Source organism: Bolinopsis microptera, chromosome 4 (assembly GCF_026151205.1).
Source record: "Bolinopsis microptera isolate Bmic1 chromosome 4, MBARI_Bmic_1.0, whole genome shotgun sequence".
Lineage (NCBI taxonomy): Eukaryota > Metazoa > Ctenophora > Tentaculata > Lobata > Bolinopsidae > Bolinopsis > Bolinopsis microptera.
The window spans coordinates 9,688,180-9,711,050 of record NC_087075.1 but is presented as its reverse complement, the minus strand read 5'-3'; the positions used below and the strand labels follow the sequence as shown (position 1 = coordinate 9,711,050).

The following is a 22,871-nucleotide window of genomic DNA, read 5'->3' as shown; positions in this document are numbered from 1 at the left end:
CAGTCAAGCCGTTTAATTGGTTAGTAGATACGACCAGTCTCGGCACTAGTACTAAATTGATCATTTATTTAACCAAACGTTGAAGAGCTGTTCCCCGGTAGAAAAGTGTAAGCTTGACAACCACTGCAACCTCTCAGACCGAGTCGCGATTTTGGTAAGAGTTCAAATGTTTAAGAGGGATGCTGTAATCGAGAAAGGAATAAAAGCTTCAACTTTAATTCGATGGAAATATTAACTTAAATGGACGCCAGCTCGGTTAAAGAGCAAACCTTAATCTTTCAAACGTTAAGGTGGATTTAAACGAAGTCAAGATTAGAAAACTACCTCAATATTACGGGCGTTGGTTTTGGGGTCATGCCAATATCATAAAAGAAGTGGTGAACGCCCGAGGAAGATATTTAAAACTCGGTGCTATGAACAGAATTTATATTTGAAATCAAATATAACTTTATATGAGGGCAGTATATTATATATACCACCATCATTGTGAAATGGAAGACTCGGTCTGTGAATCCGGAGACGAGGGTAATTTTGAAAATAACAAAGCCCCTGGTAACCAAAACAACGTGATCATATCTTCAGGGATAGGAGAAGGGATAATACGATGAATGAGGAGGTCGCCTTCACTTTGATATCAGAAATTACCCCAAATACTGTCGGTATGTCTGAGAGGCGTTGATATTGCCAACTTTTAGTGATCGTTATTAGCAAATAAGAGACATTGTTGTCGGGGGAATGGGTTACTTAAGTATACCTTCCTATAGATTATATTATACAGGTACGTTATGTTGAGGGTAAAGTTGCTCCAGAGTCCAGCCTATACGTTCAAGATGTTGTTTCATAGTCCAGTAAATAAAAAGCCAGTGAGTTTAGAGATCATGATTCAAACTAAACAAGATTTCATGGACACAAAAACAAAGTTTAAAGACAAAGCTCACGATTCAAACTAAACATAATTTCACAGTCAGAAAAACAAAGTTTAAAGAAACAATTCACTATTCAAACTAAACAAGAGTTCACGGACAGAAGAACAAAGTTTAAAGACAAAGCTTGCGATTCAAACTAAACATAATTTCGCAGTCAGAAAAACAAAGTTTAAAGAAACAATTCACTATTCAAATTAAACAAGAGTTCACGGACAGAAGAACAAAGTTTAAAGACAAAGCTTGCGATTCAAACTAAACACAATATCACGGCCTCAGAAAGACAGCTAGTTTAAAGAAAGAGAGAGAGGAGGTGACAGACCATCTAGATGTGCAGTAAACGAGTTTAGAGAAGCAGCTGTTTTACTAAGCTGTCAAGATATGAGAGAGAAAAGCGGAAATATTATTCGCCTGTTTATCACATTGTAAAATTACTTTACTTTACCGCAGCTTTGAATAATACGTACGTTATAAAACACATCTTCGAAATCAACAAGTTTACAAACATATACCAATCAATACAATGAAAGATGGCAATCCTGTAAATCTGTAATGATCTACAGATTGTTTTCGACAACAACCGAGCATTTGTTCAAAGTATTACAACAACCGGACAAATGAATAACACACACAAAACCACCGCAGACAAGAGAAAAGAACACCTGCTGTCCCATCTAACCACCAATACAGTACATCAGGGTATACCATCTCATGGGATCCCTCCATTCAATCACCTCCACCGAAATTAGCTCTCCTAACATCACCGGACCTTAATACCAGTACTTTATAACACCCTTAATACTGGATAACCTACTTCATTGGGCCAGAGTGTTAAAAATCTCAGGCTCGTATTATATAGATCCTCTTACTCTATACTCGTTAAACGATCAAAACATATTGATAGATATTATTGCCAAACTATAAATACATACAAGGCTTTTACAGCTCATAATACAGTTAATCACGTGGTATACTTCTCGGTTTCTGATTGGTTGGTTCAGAAACTGGAGCCTTGCTATTAGCTGATACAAGATATGATGAACACCTGCCGGGCTTGTTATAGTTGTGGGATTATTACAACTTTTCGTTTGATCTATTTTCTAGAGTTGAGAGACTAACGAGTAGCTCACGTTATATATCAGGTATAACTTTGCGGAGGGGGTAACTTTGCGGAGGCAGGTTGGTCACGTAATGATTATCGGAACCTTATCAGGATTGCATTAAACCGTTGGTATTTTTTAGGATCGTTTTCAGCTTTGCAACGTTAGCCGTGTTATTACTACTTAATACTTTAACACGCCATCTACCCACACAGGGATATATGGAGGGGGTTATCTGGCGTAGATCGGACTTAGTTCCGACACAGTAGTAGTAGTAGTATACCCATTTAGCCAGGTAATAATACGAGGTAACAGCCTAAAATGGGCCAGATAAAACAATTGTGCGGAGATCACTATACTAGCCGATCAACAAATACCAACGGTACGAAAACGAAGTCATGCTGTATTAATTAAAAGGTAAATTGAGTTTAACAGCGCGCATACGAAAGTGCGATTGATTAAATTATTTAAAGCAGGTGGCGATTCCGTAAAAAATGTATTTATTTACTTTGTGCTATTTAGTGGTTCAAACATGATCTTATATTATTGTTTGTATATTTATAATTAGTGAATAGTGAATATATCCATAATTAGTGAATAGACAACTGCAGCAGTCGAGTAGTTGAAAAATTATATCAGTGATAATCAGTTTTTGTTTGTTTGTTACAGTAAGTAAGCATAACATTTTTATGTGTTGGTAGTAAATTTGGCGTTCATTTTTGTTTGTAGGTATAGAATTGAAGTAGTAAATGTGTTGTAGTAATATTTTAGTTGTCATTGTTTTCATGAAATCAGTCAGGTGATCTACCGTCAAGAAATAAGAATCTCTTGAAACTCTTTTATGTCGCTATAATTTTACGAGTGTTTAACTTTGTACTGAAGTTAAACCTAACCTAATGGCGAATCTACAGAACTGTTATTAGCATGTTATTGAATTTAAGGTTATAATACTAATATTTAGTTATACGGTAATTTTTATTTAGTTTAACACCTGATACAATGACACTGCTACTCAGAAGCTGAGTAGAGGGTGATGATCCCTTGTGATGGTCCCTTCTGGGATTTAGGTAATCTAGCTAGGCACACTTTGGGCACACTTGGGGCACACCTGGGTCACAGGGTCACACCTGGGGCACACTTGGGGCACACTTGGGGAAAAAAGTTACTTTGGGCACACTTGGGGCATAGTCCCTTCTGATGGTCCCTTCTGGGATTTAGGTAATCTAGCTAGGCACACTTGGGTCACACCTGGGGCACACTTGGGGCACACTTGGGGAAAAAACGTTACTTTGGGCACACTTGGGGCATAGTCGGGGCAAATACAACTGTATTTGCCACAGGTGTGCCCCAAGTGTGGCTAGCTAGATTACCAACTGGCCCTTCTTTATTTAAAAAAGGAAAAACGTTATACTAAAATTAACCGTAAGTTGTCTGTGTTTAACAAATCAACTGACTTAACGTATTTAACTAAGCAAATATTTAATTAATTAACTTACTTTCAATCTGAGAAACGGTTATGTAGCTGAGGAATTCTTTCCTTTGCTCAGATGATAAGGCGTCCACATCTATTAATCCTTCACTTGCTGAGGAGAGGAAACAATTAGCATCATTAGTCGTCAATTATCTTATTAGTATTAATAGTTATCTTTACTTAAGGAGGAGGACAAATGTTTAAAAATAATGGGATACTAGTTATCACTAATCGTCATATTGTTATATTCAGATTTGATATTTTTTGTTGTTTTGCTACTGAAATCAGTAAGATTACATGTGATTTGTGAAATATTATGTAGATTATGTGAAATCTGACCTTTTCAGGTCTCTACCTATTTTCAGGTTACTCTGATGGAAAGTAATTTAATTTAAAGCGATACAAATTAAAGCAATGGATTTTGTGTAAAATTAATCAATCAGGTTATAGCAAGATGCTCTGTCCAGTGTCCATGCATTCAAGGTTAATATATATATATAACCATCATATCATCGCACATGAAAATCTCTCAATTTAATTTGCTGTAAAATAATGAATTTATTCATGTGCTGTGTGACAATTTATTTGTGGACTGAGAATTGCATGGCGAAGTCTGATTTGGGAACATAGTGGACTGTGGCACATATAAAGATTTTTCAAAATAATTTTGATTTGTCAAGATAAATTGTTTTATAGATTAAAAATTGTCAAGATTTTTGTTCATTTATGAAAGATATTAAAGGCTATCCAAATATAAATAAAAGATAGCAAAGAATATTATAATTATAAAATATAAAAAATGTATTTTATTATTAATAAAAAATAATAAAGCGACCTACTCATGTACATTTTAAAGGCCTCTCTTGCTGAAACGTCTGGTTTCTTAGCTTTCTGTACTCCCATACTGTTACATGTTGGGTTCTGAGAGAGAAGATGTGTTAATTGAGTTATTAATTGATCAATCAATTAATAAAATAGGTAATTAATTAAGAAATTGATTAAGATATTTATTAAGTAATTAAATAAATAGTTTATTAAGCAATTAACTAATGATATTTTGGAGATATAGATGCGGGATGAATTATGAAATTAACCAACTTATTAACTAATATATTGATTAATTAAGTAGTATTGTACTGTGGAGTTGAATAGGAGTTAAAAACGTATTGCATATTTGAAAATGACAAATTAGGAGATATTATAACGTTATGTATGATGTTGTGAAGTAATGAGTATAGAAATATTTATTTTTGTGTTCCTGATATAACGTGTTTTGACGATGAAGTTTTGTCACTAAGATTAACTTTCACGTTTGATGACAGTATGTGCGTCTCGATCTTGGTTCAAGGGGAATAATTTAGTGTCTGCAGATCCTGTAGTTTTGTTTATTTATATAATTTAAAACTTTGCTTACTTCTAGCTCTTCTAACCCAGCATTCATCTCTTTTAAGCATGAAATAATAGCTCCAAATTACTCCAAATCTCGATACAAGAACCAAACTAATAATTCATCAGTAAGAGTAAGACCATCTCTTAGATAATAATTAGCAACAGTAATTAGCGATGATAATTAGCGATGATAATTAGCGATGAATAATGGATAATGATGCGCGTATTTAGCTGCAGCTGATGAATATGGGAAGTAGTAATGATAATAAAAGGTTTGAAGTTGACCAGGGAAAGTTGTAATTTCCCGATATTCGTAGTGATTAGATGCGTTATTGTGGTAAAATTGTGACGATTGAAGATAAACGAATAGTCTTCAGGGACGTGTGTCTGGAGAAGTGACTACTAATAGTTACCATTGATTATCATAAAATTACCTTATCTGGAAGTGTTACTAATTACTATGGCAGTGTCACTATGGTAACATTACCATATAATTATTAATTAGTACTCCAGTAGCAGGGAGGGGTTGAGTGTGCACTTCGATGTATAGAGTTTTTTGCTACTGAATCGGGTTAAATAGGTCATTGGTAACTCAAATCACCGAGGGGCGCATTTTGTATCGCTAGTCCCAGTCCTACAGGGCGAAATTTCTAAATTGCCCTCAGGCGAAAATTTGGGATTTTTGTATCTCGGCTTCTAAAAGACTTAGAGATTTGAATATTGGCTTAAAATAACCGCAATAGCCTTATTTATATACAAGTTATGAAGCAATCTAAGGTCTCAAGTGCCTAGTTTTAAAGATATTCACGAAAAACCGTTTTTTGGCTCATCGCAGCCTGAAATACCGGATTATTTTTTATCTCGAGCTAGAAAGGTCGTAGAAACTTCTCCTATATTGAAAAATATGCGCAATGAGCACATTTATATAAGACTTATGAATCATTATATGCTCTAAAATGCTTATTTGTAGAGATATTAGCAAAAATCGGTCATTTTGGTTACACCGATACAAATTTGGTAATTCATTTTGTCTTTTTGTTGCAAATATTCACGTTGCAATTTTCAAGATGCAGTTTGTTGCTATCGATAGGACTTTATATGCTATTGCATGGTTTTGATACAATCCTTCAGCACCTGACATAGGCAATAGGGGTCACAAACCCTGAAATGTCAGGAACTGGGCAGTGGCCGAGATAAATATTTGATAATTACTTGGACTCTTGACTCACATACATCTTTTCAACGGTTAGTTAGACATCTTAAACCAGTATTGAACGTTGAGTAAAACTTCTGATCCATTTATAGCTCAGGTGATGTGCCCCATAACCTCACGCCTGAGTGACAGTGGGCCTTATCGATCATGAGCCGCAAATCACAATGACTTTGGGCCTCAGAGACAAGGGCATTCGTACTCTTGGCTTAAATTGGCTCTTCGTTAGTATCATCGATCAGGTTTCTAACTTCTATATCATCTGCCTGTCCAGTGTCCATCCGTCTCTTTGGGATTCATTATTACTTCAAGTTCAGCCATATCGCTTCTGTTCAACTGTAGGCGTAATGAGGGACTTCAGTCCAGCAATAAAGTCAATATCTCTAGATTTAGCAATATCTGGTTTTGCTACTTTTAAGGTAATTGTGTTCAGGAAGCAAGTTTATAAGTTTTCAGTCTTTCTGCCCCAAAGTATTGGCCCCCAGGGCACCAGTAATGCTGGAGCACTGGTAATGCACATGGTAATTATACTGATTTTTTGCTTATCATTGCTCATTTTTAAGTTCCTTTTTCAGCAGTCTTCCCTATCATACTGGCAAAAAACAGATTCACCTCCTTTATCTCTAAATATAATTTTGAACCTGGGCTATACAGGTTATCGAATGTCCACCAACCTCGTGCCCCAATTATTGTCAGCCCCAGGACCTCTCGCACCTGCAACTTTGGGTCCCAAAACTTGAAGAACTTCGGGCCCAACGATACCTGTCCTTCAGTGACTCTGTGCCCCACATAATTCTAATTTATGACTCAATGTAAATTGTAAATGCTAAGATGGACATTCGATAACCTGTAGAGCTCAGGTTCAAGATTATATTTAGAGATAAAGGAGGTGAATCTGTTTTTATTGCCAGTATGATAGGGAAGACTGCTGAAAAAGGAACTTAAAAATGAGCTATGTTAAGCAAAAAATCAGCATAATTACCATGTGCATTAACCAGTGCTCCAGCATTACTGGTGCTCTGGGGGCCAATACTTTGGGGCAGTACGACTGAAAACTTACAAACTTGCTTGCTAAACACAATTACCTTAAAAGTAGCAAAACCAGATATTGCTAAATCTAGAGATATTGACTTTATTGCTGGACTGAAGTCCCTCATTACGCCTACAGTTGAACAGAAGCGAAATGGCTGAACTTGAAGTAATAATGAATCTCAAAGAGACGGATGGACACTGGACAGGCAGATGATATAGAAGTTAGAAACCTGATCGATGATACTAACGAAGAGCCAATTTAAGCCAAGAGTACGAATGCCCTTGTCTCTGAGGCCCAAAGTCATTGTGATTTGCGGCTCATGATCGATAAGGCCCACTGTCACTCAGGCGTGAGGTTATGGGGCACATCACCTGAGCTATAAATGGATCAGAAGTTTTACTCAACGTTCAATACTGGTTTAAGATGTCTAACTAACCGTTGAAAAGATGTATGTGAGTCAAGAGTCCAAGTAATTATCAAATATTTATCTCGGCCACTGCCCAGTTCCTGACATTTCAGGGTTTGTGACCCCTATTGCCTATGTCAGGTGCTGAAGGATTGTATCAAAACCATGCAATAGCATATAAAGTCCTATCGATAGCAACAAACTGCATCTTGAAAATTGCAACGTGAATATTTGCAACAAAAAGACAAAATGAATTACCAAATTTGTATCGGTGTAACCAAAATGACCGATTTTTGCTAATATCTCTACAAATAAGCATTTTAGAGCATATAATGATTCATAAGTCTTATATAAATGTGCTCATTGCGCATATTTTTCAATATAGGAGAAGTTTCTACGACCTTTCTAGCTCGAGATAAAAAATAATCCGGTATTTCAGGCTGCGATGAGCCAAAAAACGGTTTTTCGTGAATATCTTTAAAACTAGGCACTTGAGACCTTAGATTGCTTCATAACTTGTATATAAATAAGGCTATTGCGGTTATTTTAAGCTAATATTCAAATCTCTAAGTCTTTTAGAAGCCGAGATACAAAAATCCCAAATTTTCGCCTGAGGGCAATTTAGAAATTTCGCCCTGTAGGACTGGGACTAGCGATACAAAATGCGCCCCTCGGTGATTTGAGTTACCAATGACCTATTTAACCCGATTCAGTAGCAAAAAACTCTATACATCGAAGTGCACACTCAACCCCTCCCTGCTACTGGAGTATAGGTTATGTCCGAGCTTTGGAGTAGTGAATTAGTGGTTCCAGTTTAAAAAACCACATGTACTAAACGATGCCAAATTGTTCTTAACCCAAATATATTGTGAATTTTGTGATTGTCTTTAGATAATGAAACAGTTAAGTTGGATCCCGATTTGCCGCGAAGTGAGAATTATTCGTTCACAAGGATAAGGAAAGAAATATTTAACTGCTTCCTAAAAAAACAAGTAGAAAAAAGTTGTTCAGATGTTGATAGTCAGACCTTCGGCCGGAATCACACTGTTGCAGTTAAAACGGTCCAAAAGTATGATTTTTGGTTTCGGTTTCGGTTTAAGGAGCAAACTTGTCCCGGACCAAAATTGCGGAGTAAACAGGGTGGCCCAAAGTAATAATGTACATAAATATAATATGGATGACCACCCTGTATACCGGAAAATTAGGCAGGGTGCTAGGATACGGGACACACTTAACTACCGCCCCTATCCCTGAGAAAGCTAAGGAGTCCCCAAAATATCCCTAATGAGGTTTAACAAAAAAACCAGTCCCATAACTCTTACCGTTTTCTTGATTAAGTCGTTCGTAAATTACACACGCACGAACACTTTTTGGTAGATATATATATTAGCTAATGCGGAACGAGTGAAACTAAAGAGATGTGAGAGTACCAGAACGTACCATGGAATGTACCGTGTCATACCAGCATCCTCCCAACAACTTCAACAGCAACTGCATAAAAAACAACTGTACGAACTGCGCAGAAATAAAAAACAGACGAAACTGAAACACAATAAACTATAAAGTACAAATTACAATCTATAACAAAAGCTTGCTATGAAAAAGCCGCGCACTGCAGTCAGAATAGCAACTCTACAGAACTCATAGACCCAAAAACCAGCTAAATGTATATTACAGATCAGAAACTTAAACTGCTCTATAGTACAATTTAAAGATACAAATATCACATCAATAATGTAAACTGTGTCGGTCACTGTCCTTCCCAATCTGCAGGAGTATTTAACTGGTACTAGTCCGGAACCCTACGATATAATACACAATAATCCACTGGAATTATATAACAGCCATTAAAAGATCTGTCAAATGTTCAGTCGCTATCGCTCATCATTACTTCAGAACAGTAAGCCGTCATGTGGTTGCTAAGCATCATTGTGATTGGTTGCTAGGATACCATGAGGCTGGAACTCTCTTTAATCATTGGTTGTCACGACAGCACGTGGTTGTCATGACGTCACATGATTGGATCCTCCTCAAGAGCTGGCTGGATCAGGGAATGTACCAGTATATGTGACAGCTGTGTTTAATGAAAGAGATACTGCACAATAGTCCAAATATTTATGCACATCTACCTGCAAATCCCTGATAGTTATGAATTTCCACAGACCTTCCCTATGGTTTGAAATCAATTAAAAAATGCTCGAAGCAAAAATTGTTTATCATGGGCATAACTCAGGGCCCATGGGGCCACGCCCAATATTCGCCCTCAGGTGCAAGGGTATGTCAGCTTCTGAAGATCCTAGTAGAAACTTCTGGGTGAACTTAAACGAAGCCGAATCTGCATAATTAGGCACAGTGCTCGGTCAGAAAACTTAAGGAAAAACATTGAGACTGGCTACTAAGTGATCTACTGAAGTAACAGGAGACTGTAAACCTATACTGTAGGTATTATATTGAGACTTTTATGATATTTTATAGTGTACCGCCGACCACTTTCTGCTTCGTTGTCTTCTTTAAGGATGAGATCTTGTTGATATTTGACAAACAACTATAAAGAGGATAAGAAAAGAAAAATTTATAAGATTTTTAAACTCATCGTTTCAATAAAGTGATGAGATTCTTTCCTTGTTTGATGAGCCTCCTGAAGTTTTGCGGTAGTCGTGTTTGATAAGCCTCCTGAAGTTTTGCGGTAGTCGTGTTTGATAAGCCTCCTGAAGTTTTGTGGTACTCGTGTTTGATAAGCCTCCTGAAGTTTTGCGGTACTCGCGTTTGATAAGCCTCCTGAAGTTTTGCGGTACTCGCGTTTGATGAGCCTCCTGAAGTTTTGCGGTAGTCGTGTTTGATAAGCCTCCTGAAGTTTTGTGGTACTCGTGTTTGATAAGCCTCCTGAAGTTTTGCGGTACTCGCGTTTGATAAGCCTCCTGAAGTTTTGCGGTACTCGCGTTTGATAAGCCTCCTGAAGTTTTGCGGTACTCGCGTTTGATGAGCCTCCTGAAGTTTTGCGGTACTAGTGTTTGATGAGCCTCCTGAAGTTTTGCGGTAGTCGTGTTTGATAAGCCTCCTGAAGTTTTGTGGTACTCGTGTTAGATAAGCCTCCTGAAGTTTTGCGGTACTCGCGTTTGATAAGCCTCCTGAAGTTTTGCGGTACTAGTGTTTGATGAGCCTCCTGAAGTTTTGCGGTACTCGCGTTTGATGAGCCTCCTGAAGTTTTGCGGGCGATGCAAAAAGTTAAAAACTCAGAGCGTCCAAGGAGACAGGCTACAAATTTAAAATATTACTATGAAAGAAATGATTGCAGAATTTGCGACCTTCAAGGAGGTTAAATAGACTAGCTACACCTCGCAAGCAGTTGAAGAAGATTAGAAAACAGCCGGACAGTACGCGAACATGACAGCTATGTGTAAAACTCTAATAGACTTAGTAATTTTAACAATTGGGTGAATACCAGGTCATATGAGAAACTATTCCACAAGAGAGAAAGAGTTTATCGCAAGAAAACTGCAAGAAAAGAAAGAGGATATAATCTGATGAGTTGGATCTGAATCTGATCAATACTTTTACAGGAAAAACTTCACGTGTCAGTACGTGAGACATTACACAGGTTTAAAAACCAACTAATTGAGTAATTAAGTAATTATCAATTATCATTGTAGGTTAAAAGTGGAACTGACACCTGTCTGTATTCTTGCCGGCTGTTAATTTTCAAACCAATTAACTAGTTAATAAACCGATTAACGCCAATAGTTGCGGGAATTTGTTGCTAGTTAGCGTACAGTTTTACAGGCTACAGAGACGTAAATGTGTGAAAATTGGCAAGGAGTTCTAGAACATTATGTGAGAAAATGTCCGGATCGTGTGATGGTAGCATAAAAAGCAGAGAATGTTGAACACTATTATTATTCAAATTTGTAATATAATATTGATATTATATTAAACAAAGAGAAACACTCAAATTGGCGGGCAAACGATCCGTTTCATGATATGTAGAAAACAATACCAATCCTCAACATTATATTCTTAGCCAACATGATTAATTGTAACTGGCTGGATATGATCAAATAAGTTAATCCTTATGCTGGTCCTAAACCATCAACATCACAAGAGCCTAAAACCTTTTAACATCAATTAAAAGACTATAACGCCCAGGGACAGAAACAAGGGCTCAGTGACAGAAACAAGGGCTCAGGGACAGAAACAAGGGCTCAGTGGCAGAAACAAGGGCTCAGTGACAGAAACAAGGGCTCAGGTACAGAAACAAGGGCTCAGTGACAGAAACAAGGGCTCAGTGACAGAAAAAAGGGCTCAGTGACAGAAACAAGGGCTCAGGGACAGAAACAATGGCTCAGTGACAGAAACAAGGGCTCAGTGACAGAAACAAGAGCTGATCAGTGACAGAAACAAGGGCTCAGTGACAGAAACAAGGGCTCAGGGACAGAAACAAGGGCTCAGTGACAGAAACAAGGGCTCAGGGACAGAAACAAGGGCTCAGTGACAGAAACAAGGGCTCAGGGACAGAAACAAGGGCTCAGTGACAGAAACAAGGGCTCAGGTACAGAAACAAGGGCTCAGTGACAGAAACAAGGGCTCAGTGACAGAAACAAGGGCTCAGTGACAGAAACAAGAGCTGATCAGTGACAGAAACAAGGGCTCAGTGAGAGAAACAAGGGCTCAGTGACAGAAACAAGGGCTCAGTGACAGAAACAAGGGCTCAGTGACAGAAACAAGGGCTCGGGGACAGAAACAAGGGCTCGGGGACAGAAACAAGGGCTCAGTGACAGAAACAAGGGCTCAGTGACAGAAAAAAGGGCTCAGTGACAGAAACAAGGGCTCAGTGACAGAAACAAGGGCTCAGTGACAGAAACAAGGGCTCAGTGACAGAAACAAGGGCTCGGGGACAGAAACAAGGGCTCAGTGACAGAAACAAGGGCTCAGTGACAGAAACAAGGGCTCAGTGACAGAAACAAGGGCTCGGTGACAGAAACAAGGGCTCGGGGACAGAAACAAGGGCTCAGGTACAGAAACAAGGGCTCAGGGACAGAAACAAGGGCTCGGGGACAGAAACAAGGGCTCAGGGACAGAAACAAGGCTCAGTGACAGAAACAAGGGCTCAGGGACAGAAACAAGGGCTCAGGGACAGAAACAAAGGCTCAGTGACAGAAACAAGGGCTCAGTGACAGAAACAAGGGCTCAGGGACAGAAACAAGGGCTCGTTGACAGCAACAAGGGCTCAGTGACAGAAACAAGGGCTCAGGGACAGAAACAAGGGCTCAGTGACAGAAACAAGGGCTCAGTGACCTAAACAAGGGCTCTGTGACAGAAACAAGGGCTCAGTGACAGCAACAAGGGCTCGTTGACAGCAACAAGGGCTCAGTGACAGAAACAAGGGCTCAGGGACAGAAACAAGGGCTCAGTGACAGAAACAAGGGCTCAGTGACCTAAACAAGGGCTCTGTGACAGAAACAAGGGCTCAGGGACAGAAACAAAGGCTCAGTGACAGAAACAAGGGCTCAGTGACAGAAACAAGGGCTCAGGGACAGAAACAAGGGCTCAGTGACAGCAACAAGGGCTCGTTGACAGCAACAAGGGCTCAGTGACAGAAACAAGGGCTCAGGGACAGAAACAAGGGCTCAGTGACAGAAACAAGGGCTCAGTGACCTAAACAAGGGCTCTGTGACAGAAACAAGGGCTCAGGGACAGAAACAAAGGCTCAGTGACAGAAACAAGGGCTCAGTGACAGAAACAAGGGCTCAGGGACAGAAACAAGGGCTCAGTGACAGCAACAAGGGCTCGTTGACAGCAACAAGGGCTCAGTGACAGAAACAAGGGCTCGGGGACAGAAACAAGGGCTCAGGGACAGAAACAAGGGCTCGTTGACAGCAACAAGGGCTCAGTGACAGAAACAAGGGCTCAGGGACAGAAACAAGGGCTCAGTGACAGAAACAAGGGCTCAGTGACCTAAGCTCTGTGACAGAAACAAGGGCTCAGGGACAGAAACAAGGGCTAAGGAGTGATTCACTGTTTTGGAGCTAGTCATGTGCCGACTGATGTCACGATCAACCGTGACCCCACGCTTCACTACGGTAACTTTAGCCAGCTCCCCACAAATAATAGCCCTGTTTTCTATAGTGTGGTTATCAGGTAAACGGACCTTGGAGAAACTAATGTACGAAACATTTCAGAATGCAAACGGACCTAGTAATATGATATAATAATAATATAATCTATATAATATATATAATATGATATAATAATTGTATAATCTATATAATATATATAATATTATAATAATAATAATATAATAATATATAGTTGTGTGGTGCTTTAATGAGAGTGCACCAGTTTTTGATAAAACTCATTTAAAATGCTGGCTAGATTATTAAATTATACAAGACCGCAAATGAACATATTCCCACTATAGTTCAATAGTGTTTCTGAGAAATCTAGCGTATGGTCATTAATGGAAACCAACTCGGTCAGATTAATACTTTAATAATAACGTTAAAATTTGATTTAAAATCCCAACTAAGATCCGTTCCTCAGCATCACCTAAACTTCAACACAAATAACGCTGATAAATGTAACAATTCCCTAAACTGTAACACAAATAACGCTGATAAATGTAACAATTCCCTAAACTGTAACACAAATAACGCTGTGAAATGTAACAATTCCCTAAAACATAATGGACATAATTATAAAGCTTGCTAAATGCCCCCTATTTAAACGTTCTATTATATTGAAACGTTTTCTTTCTTCTTTCGTTGGAAACATATGTAATAAAACAATATAATACTTACAGAATAAAACAGTACATAACTTGTAGAATAAAACAATATAATACTTATATAACAAAACAATATATAAGTTGTAGAGTAAAGACGGCACGTCAGTCATGTTATATAAAAGCAATCAAGTAGCAATTATAGCAATTACAAAAATTATAGCAAAGTAGCAGTTTAAAATTAGGTATAAAGCAGGAACACGTGCCCTACAATTTCACACTTAGTTTCCACGGAGACGTACACTAATTACCTATTATAAATATAATTACTTAATTGTAAGGCTAAATCGCATAAACATAGTTCATTGATTCACGGGGGATGGCTAATTTTGATGTTATATTTTAGTTAAGTTGAACCATTTAGGTTTAGACTGTAGAGTTGTAGCCTACTTAAAATAATTTGAACTTTTGTAAGCGGTAAACAGCTGTAGAGTGTAGGGTAATTTGATTCAAATTAAAAATTGTTTAAAATATTTGAACCGTTTTTCAAAAGAGAATGTTTTAACAGTCGCTTGAAATAAAAGTCTTTACTTCGATAATTATAACTTAGATCAAAATAAATTTGGAAACAAATTTCCACTAAGATCTCAACATGTATAAATTTCCCAAATTAGCAACAAATTGTACGTTTAACAAACGTCATGACAGCCGAGTTGCAGTTGTACAGTAACATACAACATTAAGCTTCAATAATCAATTTAGCAACTTCCATTACATTTCTATCTTACGTCACTGTACCATCTAATGAGCCGGTAAATTGCATAGGAACCAGACACGAGGGCAGTGGACACAAGGGTAGAAGACACGAGGGCGTAGGACACAAGGGCGGTACTTTCCTAGAAAGGATGGCCCGAGGTTGGATCACAAGATACTCACTTTAACATGGACACGAGGGTGGAAGAAAACGCCGTCCTAAATGACGAACTATAATAATAGTAACTGTATAATAATAGTTACACAATTTGATTTTAAATTATAAGCATTAACCTTCTTCTAATAGTGTCCTATACTCAAATATATTTAAACAAATCAATCTCGTGTTATATACGGCATGCTGTCAGCAACCTGGCAAGCTAATGCGACAGTTGCAATGGTGCTGTATACAGTTTCAGGGTTTCAACCATTTATTTTGGAATGATGAATGAAATCAATAATTATGTGTGCTTTATTATTTGAATTTATTTGTTTAATGCTGTCAAGGAAAAAACATGAAAAGGGCTAAAATAGCGTACAAAATCAGCAGATATCCATTCACTTACTTTAAGAGAACAGTTATAATTACTTATATAATTCCAACTTAGTACAAATAAGATTACGCTCAATTAATATAATGCACGCTTTTTAAAAACTGATATATTGCATTTCCTGTAAATTCGGTTGATGCCGCATGCACATAATAACAGCTTATAACCGATCAAAGGTTTACAGGGTTACTCAGATGATCATAACTATTAGAAGTGTTTATAACTATAAGCAGTGTTTATAACTATAAGCAGTGTTTATAACTATAAGAGATGTTTATAACTATAAGAAGTGTTTATAACTATAAGAGATGTTTATAAGTGTTTATAGTACTCACGTTCTCAGGATTAGTGGCACACAGGAAGGCTAGTATCGCAGTTCCCATGATCACACCCCAACATGTACTGTGAACATTATATACTATAAACTAGTTAACTTGTGTAATATCTTACAATACTACCACAATATTGCTATTATACTGCTATATCATCATATTGTAGACGAGGACCATGAAAGGAGCTGAATGTTGTGAAATATAAAGACACAACCGTTGTGAAATAGCCAACCAGCCGTTCTAACTGGTAGACAAGGGAACCAAGCTACGACTGAAAGTGAAAGAGAAGGTTTGTATACATTGCTACTCACTAGATACACTAAATACCTTATCGGACCTTATTTGGGCGGAAATTACGTGGACAGACATTATTTTGGGCGGACATAATTTTGAACGCAAAATATTCCGTTGAACGTACATGGTAGCTATACGTACACGGTAGCTATACTTTAATCTGAGCGGACATTACGTGAGTAATGAGTGCTAAGCCCTCCAGCGCTCACATAATGTCCTATCAAATAAAGTTCAATAAAGTACACATGTGTTCAATAAAGTACGCATATGCATTGTGCTTGAGTCAAACAAGCCAACAAAGTTCAAAGTTGTACAAAGCTAATCTGCGAACGGTAAATTTATAGATAATTGAAAAGATAAAGCTGAAGTCTGTGAGGTTAGCTGCAAGGGTAAGACAAAGCTGAAAGCACTCTAAAGCGGCTACTTTCACTGTAAAGCTGCAACCCTTTCATTGGTTACTAACACAGCTATAACTAGGAGGGTGGGAAACGTTCATCAAGCCCGTTGCAAACAAGTGCATAAGTCTGAATGGACAAATATCTTGTTTGAAAAACTTAACAAGAGCAAACGTACTGCACTGAATACACAAAGCTATAGTGCTCTCTGCTGTATGAAAGTACAAAACGAAAATAGCAAACAACTGTTAGAGGGATCAAGATACCAGCCTTCAGACTTACTGTTCACAATCACAGTACCATGTTTGAACCTACTTGACAAGAAGTTGACAAGAGTAGAATACACAAAGCTACCGTGCTCTCTGGCCTGGTATATTGAAATGTTGGCAGTATTAAAGAGTAGCTGTAGTTTGTTTGCCAGTGCTGTGTGATAGTACAGTGCTGTGTGCTAGTGCAGTACAGTGTGATAGTGCAGTGCTATGTGAGCAGCTGCCTCCTCCTAACAATGACACAGTCCTGGTGGAAGTGAGAAAATGTAGTAATATCCCGACACTGGTAACCCAATTATTAGCAGATGATCGGTATCTCACACTTGTGTGGCAGAGATAAAAACTCTAAGATAACAACTCTAAGATAACAACTCTAAGATAACAACTCTAAGATAACAACTCTAAGATAACAACTCTAAGATAGCAACTCTAAGATAACAACTCTAAGATAACAACTCTAAGATAACAACTCTAAGATAACAACTCTAAGATAACAACTCTAAGATAGCAACTCTAAGATAACAACTCTAAGATAACAACTCTAAGATAACAACTCTAAGATAGCAACTCTTAGATAACAACTCTAAGATAGCAACTCTAAGATAACAACTCTAAGACAACAACTCTAAGATAGCAACTTTAAGATAACAACTCTAAGATAGCAACTTTAAGATAACAACTCTAAGATAACAACTATAAGATAACAACTATAAGATAACAACTATAAGATAACAAACAACAACCAGGTGCTGCACCAACTATAAACAAACAACTATAAACAAACAACAACCAGGCGCTTACTTTAATGTGAAAAAACGACCAGGCGCTGCGCCAACTATAATTGGAAACAACAACCAGGCGCCAGCTATAACGTGATACACCATGATGACGGTTATAGCTGCGAGGAACTGCTGACTTGGAACGAGCTACTAAGTACTGACGTACTACAGCTGGAGTTAACTACTACTCAGGATCTGTTTTACAGGGAGAAGCGCACTACTTAATAATAAATATAATACTCAGTATCATAATAACCTAGCTGGCTAGCTGGAGAGAGAGAGATAGAGTTGTGAACAATATATTATAAAGGAGCACTATAGTCTGACGCACAAGAACACATGAACAGGCGCTTTAGTCTACAGGACACAGAACATGAGCTAACACTGTATAGTAGTAGTCTAGGACATATGGTTAGTGGTTACCAATTACACTTACCAAAAGGAATCAGCTCATTTGTGTGGGCGATACGGGAATGAAATAGAAGGAGACAAAAGTGGCTGAAGTCTGCTAGGTAAGGTGCTAGATAACAATATACGGAATATAACATATAAAGCACTGTAATCTGGGTACTACTGTACTAGTCATTTGTACAGAAATAAAATAAAGAGGAGGAGGTGTAAAGAGGAGGATGAAACTTGAAAGTGGTTGATGTGAAGATGTGAAAGCAGTATATCGTATGTACTAACATGTGACCCACCATAGAGGGGGTTCTCTTGTCTAATGTCTATTTGTTGTGTGACGCAGGCGTATTTGTGAGAGTTGCTGTAAACTTGTTGCAGTTGCTCCATTATAATATAACTTTGTTGCAAGAAAGTTGTTAGCATCATGAGCTGGTGTGTACGTTATTATTGTGTTATCACATAGTAACAGTTCCCTTATTCGTTAGATAACGTTAACGTTAGTTGTGGTAACTTCTGTTCATTTATTTGTTAAATATATATACTAGTTGAATGCAGCAGACAACGCCACCCACAAATATGCTAGTTGAATATATATTAGATTTCAGATTCTATATTTCTAATCAATGAACGTGGTGATTTTGTAAAAGGTACCGGTTCTCTGTCCTTGCTCCCTGGTGGGAAAATGACTAGGAGTGCGTCACTACCACTCACATGTCGGAGTCCTTAGCCAACTAAATCTAATAAAACATGTAACTGTTACTATAACAGCGAGTAATTGGTTATTACTGGAGGCTGTTATAGACTTGTATAGAGCAAATTTAACCTTGTTATAATTGTGACAATGACTAGCTGATTAAGTTGGGACTTTGACCATATGAAATCGACCGTTACTATTTTTACATCACTATAACCCCATCATAACACGAAACGAAACGTCCTCATTTTAAATTGTAATATTACTCGTATTGAACTGGTCGCTTATCTCTTTAATTACCCTTTACAATATATTTGTTATCAAAATCCTAACAGTCTGATGAAATAAATAAAAGCCAGACAGTAGACACGCTGAATCTTACAAAGTAAAGAATTTAGAGAACACAAACATCAGTAAAAAGAGGAACGTAACAATTATCAGAGCATGTGCAGAGAAGGAGAAGAAGGTAAAGGATAAGGTAAATAGCAGATAACCGTCACCAAGGTTACTACAATATAAAAATACAGTAATACCTTCCTCCAGTAAAGATAGACCTGCAAACCTCACTTATACCAAATTTTACCGCAAACTTTACCGCAAACTTAATGTATTCTATATATTTAATATGCTATAACTGTGTATTTAATCTTTTGAAACCACCGCGTGATCCGCAATCGGTTTTATTTAATGTTTTATTAAACAACATATTAATTGTTATGCCGGTGAAGACGCTACTACTCATTAGAATAGTTACTGTGTATATACTGCTTATATAATGTTTACTCTGGATTCTAGAAGGTTACTATGGTTACTGATCAAAGTTACTATGATTACTGACCAAAGTTACTATACTTACTCACCATGATTAATAAAGTCCTGGATCGTTACCTCGTACTACTCGAATATGAAAACAAGAAACAACTGAATGCAATAATATTAATATTATACAATACAGCTGTGTAAGCTACTCTTTATACAATTTCGTTGAAGAAAAAAACAACGACTTGTGCCACAACTTATATTATAAATCTGAGCCAAGGACTTGTCCGTAATTCGATAATGGGCAGGTTAAAATTTTGGTTTTTTACAAGCGGTTTACGTTGTCAATAAAAACTCTCAGAAGATTAAATTATATATATGTGCTATACAGTTATAAACACAGACAGCACAGGACACCACGTGTAATTTGCTTATTTCCGTCCTGTGACACATACTTTAGTATGATAACATGTATATATGTTTATAAACGTGCGGTATCAGGTATGAACTGTCTATAATGTTGTGTGCAGATTGATTATCAGAAATACACGTATAGCAGGCTGGTTACTACATTATGTAATAGATTATCATTACGATATGTTATGTAATCACAATGCTGGCAAGCATGACCGTCGCCCTTATATTCACAATACTATTTACCCCCTTTATTATTTACCCCCTTTATTATTTACCCACCTTTACTATTTACCCCCTTTACTATTTACCCCCTTTACTATTTACCCCCTTACTGTTTACCCCCATTCTAATTCAATGTTTAAGATGACAGGAATGAAAAATAGTTATATGGAGGTTTTTAAGAAATTTGCGCAAAATACGCGCCAGCATGTTATACGAAATTAGGTAAAAAAACCCAAAATCGCCATATTCAGGTGCCTTAAACACCACGTTAAAAATGAGTAAGAGATCTGAAACTTTGCAGGGCGTCTAGACGTTGACCAAATCGACTGTAAAACAAATTTCAAGTTACAGGAGTATTGAGAAGTGGGTTTCCTGGAACCCCTGTTTTACAACAGATTGTCGTGAAGTATAGTATATATGTATATATATATGTATAGACGCTTTGGCAGTCAATTGTAGCCTACATTTAAGTGTCCGTAGATTCAAAAGTATAAAAGATACAAATTTAAAGTTACAGGAGTATTGAGAAGTGGGTTTCCTGGAACCCCTGTTTTACAACAGATTGTCGTGAATTATAGTATATATGTATATATATATGAGTATTATACCCAACATTGACCGGCGAACTGATAGCTACTTCAGAAGCAATGAAACTACAATCTTCTAGATAAAATGAGTCATAGTACTTTCAGCCGGAGCCATCATAAGTGACATAAATCTAAAAGATAGTATGTTTAGTTTCTAAATATAAACTCAAACTCTGAAAAGGAAACTGCCGTGAAATATGAAACATCAATAAAAGGACCAATTATTTAAAAAAATAATTTATGGAAAGCCCCTCAGACAAAATAAAAAATATATATATGTATAGACGCTTTGGCAGTCAATTGTAGCCTACATTTAAGTGTCCGTAGATTCAAAAGTATAAAAGATACAGTCACTTCGGACCACAGGTTTTAAAGATAATCGTTTACACTTCAGTTTACATTATATTTAAAAATAATTTATCGTCATCATCATCACTTGATGACGTCATCAAATTAAGTGTTTTTTAAACTTGATTTTTGACAGAATAACACGTTTTCAAATCGATTTTACACCATTAAGGAATAATTTTATTCTAAATCTGAGGACATTTTCACCTTAGATTATTGTCCAAGCTTTCTGAAAATCTACCGGAAAAGTTTCCTACCTTACTCCTTCATAAAGATATTCGCTATTGAAGTTGGTGCTTTTTTGAAGAATAATTTTATAAAAACACAAAAGTTGTGAATTAGTATTCTCCGGTGTTGGGCCATCCCTTGGGTTGTGGAGCTCAATTTTGCTTCTTAAAGGTCTAAATTGTGTTACAGGCAAGTTTTAATGTTGAAAATCAAAAAGTTGCACATGTGGGGACACGCCCAAATTGATTTAAAATTGCTTAAATCACTGAAAATTGTTATTTTCATGATTTTTATCAACTTTGGAGTCCCGTTGTGATCCAAGTTCTTTTTGAAATCTTCTGAAACTTTGCATGCTTATCAAACTATATATAAAGTACCACAATGCAAAAATTTACGTTGAATCAATATTTTATGCGCACGCAACGTCCGCCTAAAGATTGCACGTGCGAAAGGTGAGAATCGTGCTCATTCGTGATTTCGAATAAATTCTGCTTTCCCACGATATTTAAATGGCATTATATATGAATTTAATGCCAACTTGAATGAGTAAAAAGTGCCATATTCAGTCAGATATCGACATATATGCCTACTTAAACACAAGGAAATGCTTTAAAAGGTAAAATTTCGAAATCGTTGAAATTACCTCCTTATAACTACTAATAATAATATTGATCAGGTTAAATTTCAACTTTGTAAATTATCCTGATATTATAAACAAAAATGATGATATTTGACCAAAACCCATAATCATGGGTAGAGTGGACCGCTGCCAGTGTCTCTCTTTTCCAAACAAAAGGAAATGATATTAATTTGAATAACCGTCCGCAAATGCAAATTGATACCGAGAATGAAATCGGTCGCTCGCTTTTTCCATTCAATAAGCTTTATTACAATTCGTATAAAGCTGTGAATGTCAAAATCTGCTTATATTTTTAATGACATATTGGTTATGATTTTATTTCTTATATGTGTATCGGTAATGATATTTTATTAAATTCATGTCAATATCTAATTTATTGTCAATAATAAGTGAAAAGTAATACACTCAATGTGGAAATAAACAATAAATACTCACAGGCCAAGTTCCATCCATGTACAACTATACTGCAACTCAACAACTTATATTATAAAGGAGCAACAACGAAGATAACGAACGAGCTCAAGTTATAAAACCAACGATTTTCTGTAATAAATTGCAGAAAGACTCCGGTACTTTCTTGCTCCTTTATAATATAAATACTCAGAATTTAGAGCTACTTAAAATGATTAGTGGGCAACTATTAGCAACTAAATCAAACAATGAGTAGTACGTATACTCGTATAGCAGGCCTAGTGCAGTTTATAGTGTAACATTATAGTGCAGTGTGTATATTATACGGAACAAGCTAATTTTGTGCGGGAGTACGCCCTGGTAATATATTAATTAAACGCTGTATATCACAGCTAACTTCACGGATTGCGCCAGCCATGTGTCAGGTTTAGCAGGCAAGAGGCAGCATTTGTGAAGGAGCATTGCCCGGTCAAGAGTTGACAGCTAGTAGTAGAGGAAGCGATCATGCTTATATTTAGGAGATCCTGGTATAAATTATAC

The 22,871-nt window shown here is 37.1% G+C and overlaps 1 protein-coding gene across 5 annotated transcripts in view; it reads right to left on the bottom strand.

The window, feature by feature from the left end:
• Positions 1-22,871, bottom strand: part of LOC134814053 (neo-calmodulin-like) — a 69,025-nt gene that overhangs the window by 20,839 nt on the left and 25,315 nt on the right. For 2 of the 5 annotated variants that reach the window (XM_063822046.1, XM_063822049.1), the window contains 2 exons: positions 4,334-4,415; positions 3,520-3,606 (listed from right to left, as the gene is read on the bottom strand). In XM_063822046.1, the coding sequence (XP_063678116.1) occupies positions 3,520-3,606; positions 4,334-4,415 (169 nt within the window). Of the gene's footprint in view, positions 1-3,519; positions 3,607-4,333; positions 4,416-15,889; positions 15,959-22,355; positions 22,395-22,871 lie in introns of those variants that run through there. The other 3 variants (XM_063822050.1, XM_063822048.1, XM_063822047.1) reach the window with 3 other exon arrangements.